We start from the raw sequence: 19171 nt of genomic DNA, 5'->3' as shown, positions 1-19171 counted from the left end.
TTGAGCACGTTTGGGATGCTCTGAATCGACGTGCACGACAGCGGGTTCCAGTTCCTGCCAATATCCAGCAACTTTGCACAGCCATTGAAGAGGAGTGGGACAACATTCCACAGGCCACAATCAACAGCCTGATAAACTCTATGCGAAGGAGATTGCTGCGCTGCATGAACCAAATGGTGGTCACACCAGATACTGACTGGTTTTCTGATCCACGTTTGAAAAAGGTAACCACAAGTTGTTTTCCCCACAGGCAGGCAGGGGCGCAACGTTCTATCTAATACCGACTGGGACTATGTAAAGGATGTGTAATGAATGTGTTGTTAACATGTATTCCAAATGTTTCTCCATTTAGTTTATTTTGCCGTTTCCGAGGTCACCATAGTGGACCTAGGCCGTTTTCAGCAAAAAATCATGCATTGTGTCTTTGATAGTATCATATTTTCCTTGTAAAAAACAAATAAACAAATTTGAATTAATTAAAATAGTTGTATTTGGAATTAAACAAATAAATACATAATACATATTCATATTCAATACAATATTGAAAACTGAAAGAGTATGCTTTCCAAGTCACAGGGGCTGCGGAGGGGAGGATGGTTCATAATAATGGCTGGAATAGAGCTAATGGAATGGCATCAAACACATGTAAACCATGTGTTTGATACCATTCAACCAATTCCGCTCCAGTCCTTATCACAAGCCCATCCTCCCCAATTAAGGTGCCCCCAACCTCCTGTGTTCCAAGTATGTCTATTGTGTTCTTAAAGGGGGCTGAACTTTCCGATTGAGTCCTGGTTTCCATTCTCCTCATTAGGAAATTAAACCAAACGAGTTTTGGGTCTCGGGTCTTTGATGTGGGTGTCTCTTGTGTTTGTTCCGACTTGGGAAGCATTTGTACTTACACTCTGCCAAAACAGTACACACCCTTTGAGAACTTTAAACAGTCTAACAAGGTCTTGTGTCTGGAAGAAGCCTAAATTAGCTAGCAAGCTATCCAACTTCTTTGCCGGCTGGTGTGCAACAGTGTCAAAATTGTTTTGACTTTGGATAGCCTATCTCTGGGGATAGTTAGGGACCGTCAATAAATTACACATTGTAAATGGGACAATATTTTCATGTTACACATCTTTTATAGGTGTCTCATGAAATGCTTACATTTCAATAATGTAGTTGGCTTGAGATAAGTCCATTTTCTACCAGAGAATAGAATATGCGTTTTTTATTGCCTTCAGTTGCTCTTTAAATAACGCTACTTCTCAAAATTATAATAATAATAATCAATAGGCATGAAATATAAAATTAACCTTTTCTCTGTCTGAAGTTTAAATCTGAATGCACTGGGAAATGTCATCTTTAATGATTTTTTAATTATTGTTTTTAAATTGGCAGTGCATTCAGATTATAAAATGACCTTAATGTATAGCAGGTGATTCATAAAACTCTAAAATCAGATAGGACATAATCAGACAATATTCTCTGCATGCATTAATGCATGTGTCACGTTCGTCGTATGAATCTGACCAAGGCGCAGCGTGGTATGCCTACATTATTATAATAAGAATGAACCCTGAACAGGCAACTACACATAAACAAGAACCCACGAACACAAAGGGAAAATGGCTACCTAAATATGATCCCCAATCAGAGACAACGATAAACAGCTGCCTCTGATTGGGAACCATATCAGGCCACCATAGACATACAAATTACCTAGACCTACTAAACCCCTTGACATACAAAAACCCTAGACAATACAAAAAACTAGCATACCCACCCTCGTCACACCCTGACCTAACCAAAATATAAAGAAAACGCAGATATCTAAGGTCAGAGCGTGACAGCATGTCTAAGATGTAAATACTTATTCTGCACTAGTGCTCTTCAACAAAAACAGATCAAGTCTATGTAGTGACGATGTCTTGTGGAAAATGTATTGCATTTTCATGTATGTACTGCAAAATATGTATAGCAATGTATTGCACTGTGTATTGTTGGAAATAGACTCAAAACAATTCATGAGCAGCTTTCCTAGATCACATACCTATGCCCTTTTATGACTACAATCCTATTATATCTACCCCTTTTTTAAGAAGATGAATATTGCAATGTCCAATAAAGCCCCAAACGTTTTATATTGAATCTCCAATATAATATCTCTTATTTAGGGCTGGGAAGCATCTCATGTGAATCAGAAGATCATGGGATGGATAAGTGAACATTTCAGTGTGGAACATGCCTTGTCATCATTTTGCCTGAGGAGCTACAGCCTAGCCACAAGTAGTGACAGGTAGGAGGACATAACCATTTTTGAAAAACACATGCAGGAGGTCATAGTTCAGGGTTTAAGAGTTCAGGGGTCAAGAGTTTGTTTGCATACGTGTAATGATAATACTGCTTATGATGAAGCAAACATAGTGAGAATATAAATCTGAGAAAGTCCTCTCACTCCTCCATCCATCCAGGGTTATGATGTGTGGTGCATCGGTTTAGCCCAGACAAGGTTCCTCCAGACCAGCACAGATCAGGAGTCCTTGGGGCCTGCGAAGGGAAAGGTGTCCACCCATCTCTGTGTGCGGGCCTTGCACTGTTCCCAGTCATAGAGGGGGCGGTACTGGAAGTGGCGCTGGGCCTTGTCTGAACCCACTGTGAAGGAGGTGCTGGCCACAGCGATTGTGTAGCGGTTGAGTAATGGTGTGTAGCTGCACACAGGCTTCAGCACCCAGCGGAGCAGGTCATTCAGGCACGCCACCAACCACAGCACCATTAGCGGCACACGGAACTGGCGGAAGTTGAACCCAGACAGGAACTGCATGTTGAAATCCTCATAACTCTTGTAGGGTGAGTCGTCATAGCAGAAGTAAACTTCCCCTCCAAGCCGTTGGGGGTGCTCTCTCAGGGAGCGAGCAGCCAGCAGATGCATCCAAGCCACGTTACCTGAAAAAAAAGAAAACTATGCTGAGAACGTACATACCACTAGCCTAATCCACTAGGGCTGTAGAACAAGTTAAGTAGCCACCTTGGTACATAACCAAGAGCCCAGTAGAAAATCAGCTAAAAGGACGACTCAAGATCTTGTAGGTGTGGCTAGGTATCAGCATGTGTTTCAGGACTCACCTGCATAGACACGACCATGTTCCGTGTCCTTTGGGACGCCTCGAATGATCCAGCCCCCTGTCCTCACACCCATCTGATAGAAGTCCCTCATCAGCTGGTGCTGCTCACCATAGATCCCTGTGGGACGGAGGGAGCATGTGTACAAGCAGGCCCCTTCATTCACCTGGCCAGAGAGAGGAGAGGAAGGATGTGGTAACAGAGCATTAGAAACTGATGGGAGCGGACGGGAAATGAAAACCGTTTTGAAACCCAGAATCACAAATATGCAGTTTTAACTCAACATAACAGAAGGGTGGAGTAGACTAATGCATAAGGGAAACAGCTTTTTGGCAGAGTAACTGTCACGCCCTGACCTTAGAGATCCCTATTATTCTCTATGTTTGGTTAGGTCAGGGTGTGACTCGGGTGGGAAAGTCTATGTTTTCTATTTCTTTGTTTTGGCCGAGTGTGGTTCCCAATCAGAGGCAGCTGTCTATCATTGTCTCTGATTGGGGATCATATATAAATTGTCATTTTCCGTTTGGGTTTTGTGGGATCTTGCTTTCTGTTTAGTGTTTCTGCCTGACAGAACTGTGCGCTTTCGTTTTCACGTTTGTTATTTTGTTTGAGTGTTTTTTGAAATAAAAGTATCATGAACACTTTCCACGCTGCGCTTTGGTCCACTCTTCATACCACCCACGAGAGCCGTAACAGTGAAGTCGAAAAGAATTCTACCATTTATCATAACTCAGAAATATTCGTTTTCGCGCAGAGTAACAGCACACATTTGGCCATTGGGCAAAAAAATCTTACATGCAACACAAGCTCCAAACATTTTTTTCATGGATTACTATAGTATATTTGTGTTCTGCGGTACGTTTTGGAGCAGTTCAGTCAAAGAGAGAGAATAAGTATCTGAATAAGGTCCATGAAGGGCTTCCCTATCTGAATCAGGCTATTAATGAGGGTACCTTTAAAGGCAACTATCCCCCGGATCTTTCAAATGTCCATCAAATAAAAGTGTGTGAGTTGGTCTGTGTGTGTTATTACTGCGTCTTTGTATGAGATGTGATGTGTTAATACAAGTACCTTATTGCCGTTGGCCTCCAGCACCAGTTTCTCTGCCTTGGCCTTGCTCCTGGGGTAGGGCATATCGTGATAAACATTGTAGATGGTGTCTTCATCACCTCTGTGCATGAAAGAGAGAGAGGGAGACGGGGGGGGGGATGGGGAGACGGGGAGACGGGGTGTTATTATTTGATGACCTTTGAACAGAATATCACATTCACATGTGGAATGATTCAGTATAATAGCCAGATGGACATTGGCAGTTTCATGGTGTTGTTTCTGTGAATATTTTAGCAAAGTCAGTCATGCATGTAAAGTCTGCCAGACATTTTTCCAGACACTGAGTGCTGATGTGAAAGGAAGAGAATGGCAAACACATCTGCAAATCCACAGTGTGTGTGTGCGTGTCTGTCTGCCTCTGGAAAATATCTTCAACATGCGACAGCTGGCAGGACGATTTCAGGGTTGGCTGGTGATCAACTATTTCCCTCATCCCTCTGTCACTCTAATTCCTTGGTATGACAGAAATGAGTTTAACGTGTTACGAAAGAGATACGATGACGCTACACAAAAACATCTACGGTTCCCAGGACCTGCCAGCCTAAAACAGGTAGAACCAGACAGTGCTTTAAGGCTTTGTGTACCTGAGCCTATTACCTAACACAGGGCTGTTATTATGATTTAGTTATTGTTGCCGCACAGTTTTCCTGACATCATCACACAGCATTGCAAAGTACATCGGCCTGGCTATGTTTATATTGAACTGGCAATGTGCAGCTTCAATTCAATGGTGCAGATGAATTCTATCCTGTGATGTTCCTCATAGCTACTACTTACTGTCATCATCTTTGTCACATATCCACTTATCTTCTTATAGGGACCATATGTGATAAGTACATTCCTAAACACACCTATAATAACACACAATGACATACACTGAGTTTACCAAACATTAGGAACACCTTCCTAATATTGAGTTTCACCCCCCCCCCCCACTTTCTCCCTCAGAACAACCTCAATTTGTCGGGGCATGGGCTCTACAAGGTGTTGAAAGCATTCCACATGGATGCCGGCCCATGTTGATTCCAATGCTTCCCACAGTTGGCTGGGTGTCCTTTGGGTGGTGGACCATTCTTGATACACACGGGAAACTGTTGAGTGTGAAAAACTCAACAGTGTTGCAGTTCTTGATACAAACCGGTGCGCCTGGCACCCACTACCATAACCCGTTCAAAAGGTACTTAAATATTTGGTCTTGCCCATTCACCCTCTGAATGGCACACATACACAATCCGTGTCTCAATAATCTCAAGGCTTAAAAATAATTTCCCTTCATCTACACTGATTTATGTGGATTTGACATCAATAAGGGATCATAGCTTTCACCTGGTCAGTCTGTCGTGGAAAGAGCAGGTGTTCTTAATGTTTTGTACACTCAGTGTATAGCATAACATGTCTGCCACATCAGAGAGGCTAGTGCTTTTGTCTGTGTAAGAGAGGGAGGGATGATAGAGAGAGGGATGAAGGAAGCTTGCCTTGATGTGGGCTCTGCTTAATATCCATCATCTCTAGACCTTAACGCAACACTATGACTGGAATGCTCTCTATCTTTCATTTCTCTCTCATAATAATCTTTATAGTCTCTTTCTATTCCTGTCTCCCATCCCTGACCTGTCTATCTCTCCTCGCAGTAAATGTCTCTCAATGGAGAATTAGGGAAGAATAGAGACATACAAGTTCATAGAGAAATCAGAAAATAAAATAAATAGTCACATGCCTGATATAATACAGATAAGGGAAATCTCGACCCTACGGGCTAGACAAAAGAGAGATGGAGGAGAGGTAGTGATTTAGTGGAAAGAGGAAAAAATAACGAGAGCCTAAAGGAGAAACAGATATTTGTGAAGTAAAACTCTACCTGATAAAGGGGTCTCCTTTCACATTGGGGCCGACCACCTCCATGCTGCTGGTGTAGACCAGATACTGAATACCATTCTCCACACAGGCATTGATCACATTCACAGTTCCTGTTAGAGAGACGGAGGGAGGAAGAGAAACATTCTAGAGGCCAATAACTGGAAGTTATCATTGATTTAATTGCAGAAAGAAAGGGCTAGGGTGTGATGCGGTCAACAGGAAGTGCGTGCAGAACATCTGGACAGAGACGTTGGCAAACGATGAGTACACAAGCACCTGGAGGAGCATGTTCTAGGAACTAGCCCCGGATGAAAAGTGTTTTCTCAGAGCTCAACACAAACATCCTAGAAGGATTTGAAACATCTGATATACAGTAAATACACTAACTAATACAAACAACTATTCCTGTGAGGACAATGTCGCATTTTCCAAGAGATGACGAGCAGAAATATGGGACAGATACCCAGATCTGGGACAGTGAGACACACACACACCACAGTAGGCCACCCAGGAGACGGGGAATAGACAGAATAACTACAAACTGGAAACAAAGTGTCAGTGTTCAATTAATTGGGCTTATATAATGCATCAAAGGGCTTGCTATTTTAATTTGATGTTGTTAGTTTAATAGAAACCAGATGACTTGCAGTGGATCACAGAGAGCAGCTGATTCCCTTCAATAAGTTGAGTTTGTAGGTAATTCAGTTGCATGAAAACCACCTGACAGGCTGGCACTGACCTTATCGTGAGATGTGAAACCTTTTGAGATGAGTCTTTTACAGCCATTTCAATCTCATGACAAGCACACACACAATTTCTATAAAAAGGCCCTCTCAGAGACTCACACACATTTACCCACTACATAAATAAATAACGACCTTATTTGTATGTCTATGTTTGCTGACTATAAAACCATTGTTGTAGTTGTCATCCTTTAACAGACTCAAGGGGCAGTTTTATAGTCAGAATGTTCAGAGGAAAACACCAGGCACTATAGGAAGGGAGAGGCGACAGGCAAACAGGAAAAACGTGGGTTATACCATGAATCACAATAACTTTAGGGAACACTATTTCATGGGTTTTCATGAGTCTCCATAACAGTTCCTGTTGTGGTATTAATTTACAGTCAAGATAATCCAACCACCCCTCCTATGTTTGTCTCGTTCTATCATCAATCATCTCCAAGGCAACCATTTCTCCCTCTTCTCTTTTCCATCAACATATTTTCCATTCCCTTCTTCGTAAATCCTCCTGTGTCTTAAGGCTTCCACACATCGCTCTGAATGTGGATCTAGTGTTCGTCTGCCCACCGTTCAGCGCGCTGTGTTTTAGGGACCACCCGCTGTAGACGTCTGACTGACCACATTTTTTAATGCGATTATACATGTAAAAATCGGTGGGTATTCTCAGCCAGTGAATACTATTGCTGTGTCTGTCTGAGCCCTTACCTTGAACATTCACAGCCTGGATGACTGTCTCAGGGACTCTGTGCCAGACATCCACCAGGCTGGCCGTGTGGATGACCAGGTCTGCCCCCTTGGACACCTCCAGGACACTGGAGTAATCTGTGATGTCCCCCTGCGTCACCACCACCTTTACCCGCTCTGACGGGGGAGAGAGGGAGAAAAGTGGAGGGGGGGGGGGGGGGGGTTGTAAGATGTTAGATATAATGTAAAAGAGATTGTTTTCACCAGAATGAAATATCTATAAACTGATCTACAATGCACAATAATACAATTGATCCTAGATTGAGATTGGACAACAAGACATGGACATCATGTACAGAATAATAGCCTAAGAGAAGAATCAGACATATTGTGGTTAGAAGGTCTAGGTACATACGTTGTGTGAGGAGGAACCAAGTCTTTCTATGCATGTTTCCATGGCTATATGAAGTATTCTTAGATTCTTTGACTTGAGTGTCTATTTGTTTCCTCTAAATCAGATCCTACATCGCCTAGATACCTAACCAAAGCTGGGTCCACTGAGGAACTCTGTCTCTGTTTCTGGGAAAAATGTTATCTGATTGTTGCTATAAAAGACCCAATCACCCCACCACAATTAACGTCTTCTCATACAAGGTCTTTATGTTTATTGGAACACCGGTAGGTGGGTCACAACAAAACGACGTTCTTCACAAATGTGTCTTTTGAGAGCATTTGTCTGTTTGTTCCGTCCTTCCTTCTTGGAATGATAAGATGGAAAAGGAAGCTGCCCTTATTCTCAATGTGCTGTCCCTGGCTTGGCTTATCTAGATCATGGCCTTGAAATATATCTGATGATCATGAAGCCAGGACGGGGCTGGAGTCCAAGTAACCACAGGAATGGTCCCGACTCTTAAAAAACACACTCTTGCCTTGAAGTCACACTACTGCAGCTGTCTCTTTCAGCTCTGCCTCAGTGGCTTGGTTAAGTAGCAAATCAATGCGCCGAATACAACAGGTGTAGTAGACCTTACAGTGAAGTGCTTACTTACGAGCCCCTAACCAACAGTGCAGTTCCAAAAAATACAGATAAGAATAGGAGATAAAAGCAACAAGTAATTAAAGAGGAGCAGTAAAAAATAACAATATATACAGGGGGGTGCCGGTACAGAGTCAATGTGCGGGTGCACCGGTCAGTTGAGGTAGTATGTACATGTAGGTAGAGTTAATTAAAGTGACTATGCATAGATGACAACAGAGAGTGGCAGTGGTGTGGAGAGGGGAGGAGGGGGGGCAATGTGAATAGTCTGGGTAGCCATTTGACTAGATGTTCAGGAGTTCCCCTTCCCCACATACCGCCCTGCCTTTTTGATTCATATTCCACAGAAACTGAAAAGTCACACAAGGTGACAGGGTGCAGGTGGAGATTCCTGTTATGACAGTGACATGTCACAGGTTAGGGGAAATTACATAGGCCGGCTGCAGTGTTCAAGAACAGGAAATGGAATTAGGATGGGTGTGGGCCATTTGTGTCCATGACCCCATCATGTTAAGACATTGTTCAAGCAGACCGATGCAGTCAAATCAAATCAAACGCATTTATAAAGAGCTTTACATCAGCAGATGTCACAAAGTGCTTATACAGAAACCCAGCCTAAACCCCCAAACAGCAAGCAATTCAGATGTAGAAGTGACCTCAGCAGAGTGTAGATATGTGTTGTTTACTATCCTAACATTTCCTTTCAGTGACATTCGCTAACTCTCATCTCTGTCACACTCTAGTATGTATCTGACTTTCAGCTTTCCCATCTCTCCCTCTCAGTCCATCTACCTACTGCCCACTCTCCACCTCTATCCCATATATGGCTCTGTTTCTGTAGTGAAGACTGACAATGGAATAAAAGTTTGTACAAAGTTAGTCAATTAAAATGTGCATGTTCTTATGCCTGAGAATATATGCGTAAGAAAGGTGTAAGCCAAAAATAAAGGGTGTCAGAAAAGAGTTTATGGAATACAGCTGATATCCAGAGTCTATTTGATTGGGTATGTGTAATAAATACCATTTAAAATAACACAAGCATATTGCTATTACATTGTTATAACTAACTTCTTTCTAAGCAGGGTTTCTCACACACCCAAAGACAGATGGCTGGCACAGACCCTTCATAAACACTGATAAGGAAAGGCCTTGATCAAAAGAGTGCTTGGGTCCGCATTTCACGAAATAATGAGACACACACACATACTCAAGGACAGAGGGCTGACTACGCACACACAAAATCTCCTGTTTTAGCTGAACATTTGATAACAAAGAACTTTTGCTTTAAGACTCAGAAGGATGACGCCCAGCTCATCAGGACCAATCTGAGAAGACAACAACCTGTCCAGAACCAACCAAAGGACCAGAACTTCCAGACTCAACCTACTTTCTGTGTTGTATAAAATGTCTATGCATTCTGTTATCTGGGCTTTTTTCTGGAGGTTCTCTATGAGCCGAAGGAACGAGACCGTATACGCTTGTACCAGATATCTTTACTCATAATTAAACTGTCGCTTGTCATACAATTTATCACCTTGTCTGAATCGATCCTTGACCGGCTCGCCCTTCTCCATATCCAATTATCAACAGAAACTTGGTAGCAGAGGATGGTTGTCTAGAGACCCGGTCCAGAGTGGTTGATTTGGGTGGGAGAGGGCGAGTTGGTGAAAGGACGGTTCACGGAGGACAGGTGAAATCTTTTGGGGGGGAGGACGACAGTTCTGCTCAACTCGGGAAACTGATCTTCTGGTCGACCATAAACAAGGTAAGCAAGACCTGTTAAATCAAACTTTGCATATTGTCGTATAGTTCTTCCAAATTTCGATCAGTGGTACCGAGTCTGGGTAAGAATTCTTGTTTAAATTTATGTGCATAGATGACATGTGAACGACAGTGAAGTGAACATATGTGGGAATAATTTGTAAGTCTTAAGCGCTATTATATAGTCCGGCTTGTGACCGGTGAGGAATAGGCTTAATTTGTGTTAAAAGCGCTATTATATAGTCCGGCTTGTGACCGGTGAGGAATAGGCTTAATGTGATAAAAAGATCTATTCGTATAGTCCGGCTTGTGACCGGTGAGGAATATAGTAAGCACTATTCAATAGTCCGGCTATTCAGTCGGTGAAGGGTAGGCTTAAAATTGGGATAGGCACTATTCAATAGTCCGGCTATTCAGCCGGTGAAGGATAGGCTTGTTCCATCCCCATTCATATAGTCCGGCTGTGACCGGTGACGAGTGGGGTAAAGTTTGTCAAGACCTATTAGTATGGTCCGGCTTGTGTCCGGTGAGGAGTAGGCTAGACTTATTCAATAGTCCGGGCGATTGTCCGGTGAAGAATAGTCTATTTGTGTTTGTAGGCGCCAGGTTGAAAAATGTTCAATGTTTAAGTGTAATGTTTCCAATGTCTAAAGTCTAAGTGTTCAACGTCTAAAGGGTAATGTTCATAGTGGGAAAAATGTAAATGTTTAATGTATACATGTAAAAAATTATTGGTGTTGGTTTAAACTGAGAAAGAATATTATTAGGACTGAGAAATTTTGCACGTTCCACAACGCCTGATAAACAAACGATACATAGAAAAATTAAATTCCGAGTGTACGAGGGAGGAACTCTGAGATAAGACAGAGTACGTGTCTCCAAGAATTCATCACGGGTATTTACCAGTGACGGGCTAAGTATATTCAGATAGTCTAAATATAGTGATGAAATTTAATCAGATGATTTAAAATATAGAGATAAAAGTTAAAATATAAAATACATGACAATATGACGACCCCAAATACTCCCAAGCTTAAATTTAACGATTTTCTAGATCAAAAGCTACAAGACAGGTCAGGGGGAAAGAAAAATGGACACAGGCAGGTTATCTAGGAGGGGGACCGCCAAGCAGGGTCCAACTGAGTACGATGGAAGGCGGACTGAGAGAGGCAGTGCAGGAAGCTAGAGACAGGGAGGTAGAAAAGAATAAAAGTCATTTGTTTAAGAAGGAAAGGACCACCAAGAGAGGGAGGTCATATGCCCGCTCTTGATGTACACCAGATAGGTATGACTGATTATGTAAGGAAACTGACGGAACTCTCTGTAGCACTCTCTACCCAGGTTCGCAAGGTCCAAGAGGGGGAGCTGCCAGGAGCACGCCGGTTTTGAATGGGCTGTTATTGAATTGGTTTGAACAGGAGATATTTTAAGCCTATAGGGCATGGAAATAAAAGTGATAGAGAGCTTATTAGTAAAGAAAGGAATTTATATGGTTAGCATTTGTTTTGGCCATAAGAAGATAGAGATAGGTTTATTAAGGTTATGTAAGGACTTTAGAGATTGACACTATAAGACATGTTGTTAATTTTAAATCCATGATTTTAGATAAAGTCAAAACAGTGAGACACTTAGTTAATGTTTGGGACCAAGCTACAGACAGATAAGGGAAAGGGCAGACAGAGTGGCCCTCCCCGCACTGCTGAGACCTTGAAGGTTTGAGAGCAGAGAAGGGAGTTTTGGAAGGGGGCGCCAGGACAGAGATAACAGAATGGGTAGATAACAGTTACTGAATGGAGACAAAAGGGAGAATTGGACATGTGGAAAATGAAAGGGGCGCTCCTACATAATAATGTAGAACATAAGAATATTTTACTAAGTCATTATTTAGAATAGGTAAGGTTGATACCTGGGCAGAGCCAGGTATCAAACGGGGGAGGGGTACATTGTGGTCTAGGATAGGATGGGGCCTATTGGATAATAAACTAATTTAAAAAAAATTCTAGCTAATAAATAGGCATAGAAGTTAAATATATAATCAGATAGAACAAAATGAGAAACTGTTTGTTAACCAAACCTGTATGTCCAAGATTTTATGCATTGCAGGTGAATTAAAGGAGAAGGTGATTCACCCGACCTGGGGGCATATCGCACTTGGAGGGTGAGACACACTGACACTGCCGAATGATCACAGAGTTAAGGAGAAGAACCGTTACTAATAGAGTTCGGGGATCAACTCCTTAATGAAGAATTCCCTGCCCCCGACCTTTCCTCACTGTGTTTGTTCATAGAAGTGAAAGTGTGTCTGGCTTCTTGCTGATGATGTTTTCTCTGGGAGAGGGTGGGGCTTTACAGGATTGCTTGTAGTCCTGAGCTGTCTGTTTAGGATACGATGGGGATGTTACCATCGCAGTGCTGCCAGAACCACCACCAGTTCCAACAGACCAGGTTCAGCCGGCCTCCTCCACCACTTCAAGACCAAGTCCCACGCCATCACCTGAACTCTACAATCTGGTATAGGTAATAAATGTAAAAGACATCTCAGATAGTGACCAATTGGGGACTGAAACTGGTTATGAGGGAAGGGAGAATATGTGGTTGACCTACAAAACACTTAATAGAAAGGACTGTGTCGTATGTGGACATGCCAGACCTATTCTGGCTGCTCACCCATTTGCCCTAAGTAAGGGGGAAGGTTGGATGTGCATATTGGAAAGTTTAAGCCAAATTCAACCCTGTGTAAAACTCTGAGTCTTGTGTTCCCAGAAGTCCGTCCCCAGAAGACACCATGGGGGGTTAAGGCATATGGGGGATATTACAGCTGTAACACTGGTACAGGTAGAGGTATAGACTATGGGAGGTTCCCTACTGCTGCCTGCATCACTAATGTCACTATTAACTAGAGGTGTTGCTGATGTATGGTGGATGTGTGGACCTGCCAGGCGGTTGACCCCATTTTGAAAGGAGATTATCAGGGAACATGTGTTTTGGCCAGTCTGATAAACACCATTGCCTATTATTGAGGTTACAGCTAACCAACTTTTGGGAGCTGCACATGACAGAGGCTTGGGACCAACCCAGGAGACGGCAGAAACGTGACGCTCCTTGGTCCGAGGGTACAGATAACATTCACACCAACCTGTTGGGGGTCCCAATAGGGGTCCCCCACGAATTCCAGACATTAAACAGGAATGATGGCCTGTGGCATCTGATGCCCATCATTGGCCCAGCTATTGTTGATGCTAAGCATAATGCCTGGATCAATTATATCTACTATAATTAATGATGATTTGTTAAATACACCCACACAGCACTTACGGGGATGGCTGAACAATTGGATGCTACCTCTCAAACCAGTAGACCAAGTAGACTAGCACTGGACATGATTCTGGCCGACCAGGGAGGTGTATGTAAAATGTTTGGAGAACAGTGTTAGACGTTTGTCCCTAACAATACTGGTCCGGATGGGAGCATTTCAAAAGCTCTGAGTGAGTTGGCAAGGTTATCGGTGGAGGTGAGGGGTCTTGCAGGTGTGGAGGAGAGTGGACTGTTCCCCTGGCTGGGTGGTTGGTTTGGTAAGTACACTACAGTGATGATTACTGGATTTCTGACCCTAAGTTGTTGTTTTTAATATGCTCATGTTCCGTAATGCCTGTATCATACCTTGTTTGAAGAAGTCTGTTACAGATGTGGAAAGGGCCTATGGTATGATGCCGCTGCTTGATGCTCCAGTTGGAGAGGCTGATACGAAATCAAGCTTTCGCAGGAGAGTGGGCCTGACAGAGGGGGACCCTTGGTTCGCTGTAGTTGATGTTGTCGAATGAATAAAAAGTGATGTTTGTCCTCCCTGTTGTGAAGGTTTGAAGTTCCCGGGTGGCGACGAGCCCACCTGGTACAGGTTGTACAGAGGGATGGACCTGAGGGTTTAACATGATCTAGCTATTTTTGTCACGTCTCTTTTGAGACGTGAAGAGAGGGAATTAAAACTTTCTCTCTGAGAAAGTTTCCCTGGTTGTTTACTTTTGCTTTTCTTACTCTTACCTAGTTTATGTCACGTCTCTTAGGAGACGTGAAGAGAGGGCATATGAAACTTTCTCTTCAAGAAAGTTTCTGCATATACTACTCCTGCTTGATTCCATGTTTATGTCACGTCTCTTAGGAGACGTGAAGAGAGGGAATCAAAACTTTTTCTTCTGGAAAAAGTTTCCCTTCTTGTGCCTGGATTCGCTTAAAGTTTATGTCACGTCTCTTGTGAGATGTGAAGAGAGGGAATTAAAACTTTCTCTCTGAGAAAGTTTCCCTGGTTGTTTACTTTTGCTTTTCTTACTCTTACCTAGTTTATGTCACGTCTCTTGTGAGACGTGAAGAGAGGGAATCAAAACTTTATCTTCTGATAAAGTTTACTCTAATTTTGCCATTTATACCTTTTGTCCTAGCTTTTGTCACGTCTCTTATGAGACGTGAAGAGGGGGATTTGTAATAAATACCATTTAAAATAACACAAGCATATTGCTATTACATTGTTATAACTAACTTCTTTCTAAGCAGGGTTTCTCACACACCCAAAGACAGATGGCTGGCACAGACCCTTCATAAACACTGATAAGGAAAGGCCTTGATCAAAAGAGTGCTTGGGTCCGCATTTCACGAAATAATGAGACACACACACATACTCAAGGACAGAGGGCTGACTACGCACACACAAAATCTCCTGTTTTAGCTGAACATTTGATAACAAAGAACTTTTGCTATAAGACTCAGAAGGATGACGCCCAGCTCATCAGGACCAATCTGAGAAGACAACAACCTGTCCAGAACCAACCAAAGGACCAGAACTTCCAGACTCAACCTACTTTCTGTGTTGTATAAAATGTCTATGCATTCTGTTATCTGGGCTTTTTTCTGGAGGTTCTCTATGAGCCGAAGGAACGAGACCGTATACGCTTGTACCAGATATCTTTACTCATAATTAAACTGTCGCTTGTCATACAATTTATCACCTTGTCTGAATCGATCCTTGACCGGCTCGCCCTTCTCCATATCCAATTATCAACATATGTATGTGGGTAAAGGTCTGTGATGCTAGTCTAGGTTATCTCACTAAATGTTTCACTGAGGAGTTCACACCCCACCTCTTCTCAGTGCATAAACCCCTGGACATTCAAGATTAGAGGTCTTGCCCACTTGAGCCTCTAGAAATCTTGCTAGGAGTAGCTTAGCCCAATAATAATTGTCACCATGAATAAGGGTTAAGAGTAGCTTACTTTCATGTTTAAAACTCCACCAGTCCCACAACTGCAAATCATTCTGGACATTTATGAGCCGTTTTCAACTCAGTAGCCTCGTGTGGTATATGGTCATGCCAATGAAATATGCATAAAGCATTATTAGACAAGAAAACTACAAATGGGGTTTGAACATGTCAGTGAACTGCCAGACATTTACAATTTATGTTCCAAGCATATATTTTTGTTCTACCTGTGCTGTGGCCATTTAAACTTGAGTCGATGTGTTTGTCAAAAAGTCGAATTTCCGTTACCGCATCCTCTTTCTCCAAAAGGACCTGTAACAGGTGTTGTCCGAGGAACCCACAACCCCCGGTGACGAGATAAACCAGGCCCCGTTCTTTAGTCGACATTCTTCACTGTTGCTAGTTGCTACTTTCAACAATTGATGTTAGGTTGATTAGTTACTGAGTCGTCCTTGTTGATCTTCTACAACTCCCTCTGCGATCCAACGTTCTAAAAAAGCAGAGATAAACAACGAGAGAACAAAATGAAAAAAGACAGGGCGAGGTAGAGGTGCGTTCAGTCCTCTTAAACGTTTGCTGCGTTGAACAACGGTTTGTACTGAACGACACGTTCCCCCAAAAGGTTCTTGAATAGACCACCGTTTGGTATATGTGGCTGGAAGCAATGAGTGACGTGTTTTAAAGGGAAGTGGTCATGCTGACAGTGTTCCCCAACCCTCCTCGTTCAGTACAGCACCGTTTCCGTTCAATTGAACGTTCCAGAACGTAAAAACGTACTGAACGCAGCCCTGATCGGTTTGTACACAGCGATCGGAAACTGCTCCGCTTCCCCTTGATGACCTTCGACTTTGTGTTTGTTCTATCATCAAAGAAAGGCAAAGATCACTATGCAAAATTAACTCGATTGGTCTTCTCGTTTAAATGTAGCTTACTGTAGATACGCTATATGCCACCATGATTAGATTAGAGTTTATTAGTCACATGCACAGGGTTGCAGATGTAATACAGTGAAATTCTTAAACTCTGAGCTCCGACAGTGCAGGTCAAAGGGAAGTGATTGAAACAATACACCAAAAAATATATACACATATTTCCAACTGTAACAGTGATAAATGTCCATTGGGGTGGGGGCAGGATATATGTTTGTTGAGGTGGGAAATGTCCATAGAGGGAGCAAATAGCTGACTAGTGGTGGCTATTCAGAGGCATTGTGGTCTGGTGGTAGAAGCTATTGGCCAGTCTGTCAGTTTTTGTCATTATGCTCCTATACTGCCCGCGTCTGAGTGATGGAAGCGGGGAGAACAGGCCGTGGCTCGGGTGGCTGAGGTTCCTGATTATCTTCTTGCCCTTCCTGTGAGACCTGGTGTTGTAGGTGTCCTGGAGGGCAGGCAGTGTGCACCCAATGGTGCGTTCGGCTGAGCGTACCACACTCTGTAGCGCCTTACCGTCAGCAGCGGTGGAGTTGCCATACCAGGCTATGATGCAGCCGACAGAATGCTCTCGATTGTGCTCCTGTATAACACTGCTGCAGGCTGTCGCCTTGAAATTATACTGTATCCTACACCCCGCTCACGCAAGTTCACATTCCACACAGTGGCGGTTCTAGACCATTTCAACTGGGGGGGCCAAGCTGGGGCCAGTTGTACTGTTAGAGGGGCCAGTTACATTAGACGTTATTGTTGTCATATTGTTTTCTTCACTGCATTGCAGGCATTAGACCATGTTCATAATCATCATCGTTGCCACTGTCTAATAACTGATGTAAAAAAAGAACGATAGCAAAAATTTGTTATGTAAAAATTATTTCATACTCCACATTTAGGGGGGCCACAAGGGGGTCCAAAATTGTTGTCACATGGGGCACTGGCCCCCCCCCCAGAACCGCCACTGATTCCACACAAAAAAACTACAGGAAGGCAACATCTATGTAGAGCACTGAATGATTTATTTATTGTGTAGGCTATATGACAGAGGGAATCTGGTTTGGGGACTAGAACAGTCATAATCAGTACGGACCTGCGATGTTCACTAGAAATATATTATTCACTGTCAGCAGTGGCATGTATTCATGAATGCCAAGGGAAGCCAGGCTTTCCCAAATATTTAACCAATAAAATAACATCTAAAATAATTTATCTTTCATATCTGTGTTTTCATAAATTTACGTCAATTCGCAAGTAGCTGAATCTCACCGGAGAAATCATCCGAGCGAGGGCAACAGCGTCCCTCTGTCTCAGAATGTGTAGCCCATGTATCTGATGCTGTCTGGACCAAAAGACTATTACATGTTGCCGCCATAGCATTTGATTGATTGCAAGCATTTGGCCAGCAAGCATTTGGCCTCCCTTGATTTAAAAAAAAATATAATATTAAATAATAATAATTAGCCAATCAGCATTGGGCTGAGCTCAACTGTGGGTTGTCCTGGTGCCACAAAACGCCACCCAAGGGAGGCCAGTTTGGATTTGGCTTCAGACCATTCAAATAACTTCCTAAGCAAAACGTAATTTTCTGGTCTGCTTGTGTTGATGTCCTGCAGTAACTAGCTTGCTGAATCCGCCCTTTCCTAAGCCATGAATGGAGAAGGGATTTGGACTTAATTATCTGCACAGGCCAATGGTTATGACATCGATTCTGATCTAACCATAAATGAATATGTTGTGCCACTGGCCTGAGACGATTGAAGTTCAATATGTAGCCGAGTAGGCTCACGGTAACTAACTAGCTAGCTAACTTAGCTGGTTCATTGTTGCCCATGCCAGGTAGTTAGGCTAGCAAGCATTTTAGCTAGGTATCCTATAACAACAAAAACTAAAAGTGTATGACAGAGTCATAGACCGATTTCCCAACATGAAAGAGAGGATGGCATTAGCGTTTAACTAGTCTACAAGTAGGGTGAGTTAACATGTTATGTTTTACTTGCACACACACACACACACACACACACACACACACACACACACACACACACACACACACACACACACACACACACACACACACACACACACACACACACACACACGTCACCAAAGATCCTGGCATACAGCAAAGCTACAGGATAAGGCACAGAGAGACATTTCAGAGACGTCCACCTAAAATGATAGGTGGTACTACATTTAAAGCGATGCGTATGAACACTCGATATACAGGCACGCCACAGACACGGACACAGACACACACCAATTCCATTAACACATCTATCTCCAGGCCATCAGACTGTTCAATAGTCACCACTAGCCGGCCTACTCTACCCTGCACCTTAGACTGCTGCCCTATGTACATAGTCATTGAACACTGGTCACTTTAATAATGTTTATATTCTGTTTTACCCACTTCATACGTATATACCAGTGGAGGCTGCTGAGGGGAGGACGGCTCATAATATTATCTGGAATGGAGTCAATGGAATGGTATCAACCACATCAAAAACGTGGTTTCCATGTGGTTGATACCACTCCATTCCAGCCATTATTATGAGCCATCTTCCCCTCAGCAGCCTCCACTGGTATATACTGTATTCTATTAAAGGCTTATCCTATATAACTACTGCTGTACACACCTTTCCTATTCATATACTGTCCATACACACACCATTATTGTCACACCCTGGCCTCTGTT

General features: G+C 42.9%; 1 protein-coding gene across 1 annotated transcript; it reads right to left on the bottom strand.

Annotated features, from left to right (window-relative positions):
* Positions 1 to 333: 333 nt before the first annotated feature.
* LOC120034511 (3 beta-hydroxysteroid dehydrogenase type 7-like) lies at positions 334 to 16205 on the bottom strand. Its single transcript, XM_038981101.1, has 6 exons — positions 15778 to 16205; positions 7527 to 7682; positions 6080 to 6188; positions 4183 to 4282; positions 3115 to 3277; positions 334 to 2934 (listed from the first exon to the last, which is right to left on the bottom strand). Exons 1-6 carry the CDS (start codon positions 15935 to 15937, stop codon positions 2522 to 2524), a joined length of 1101 nt encoding a protein of 366 aa, XP_038837029.1. The 5' UTR covers positions 15938 to 16205; the 3' UTR covers positions 334 to 2521.
* Between the last annotated feature and the right edge of the window lie 2966 nt (positions 16206 to 19171).

Source organism: Salvelinus namaycush, chromosome 41 (genome assembly GCF_016432855.1).
Source record: "Salvelinus namaycush isolate Seneca chromosome 41, SaNama_1.0, whole genome shotgun sequence".
NCBI lineage: Eukaryota > Metazoa > Chordata > Actinopteri > Salmoniformes > Salmonidae > Salvelinus > Salvelinus namaycush.
This window is presented reverse-complemented; position numbering and strand designations above follow the sequence as displayed.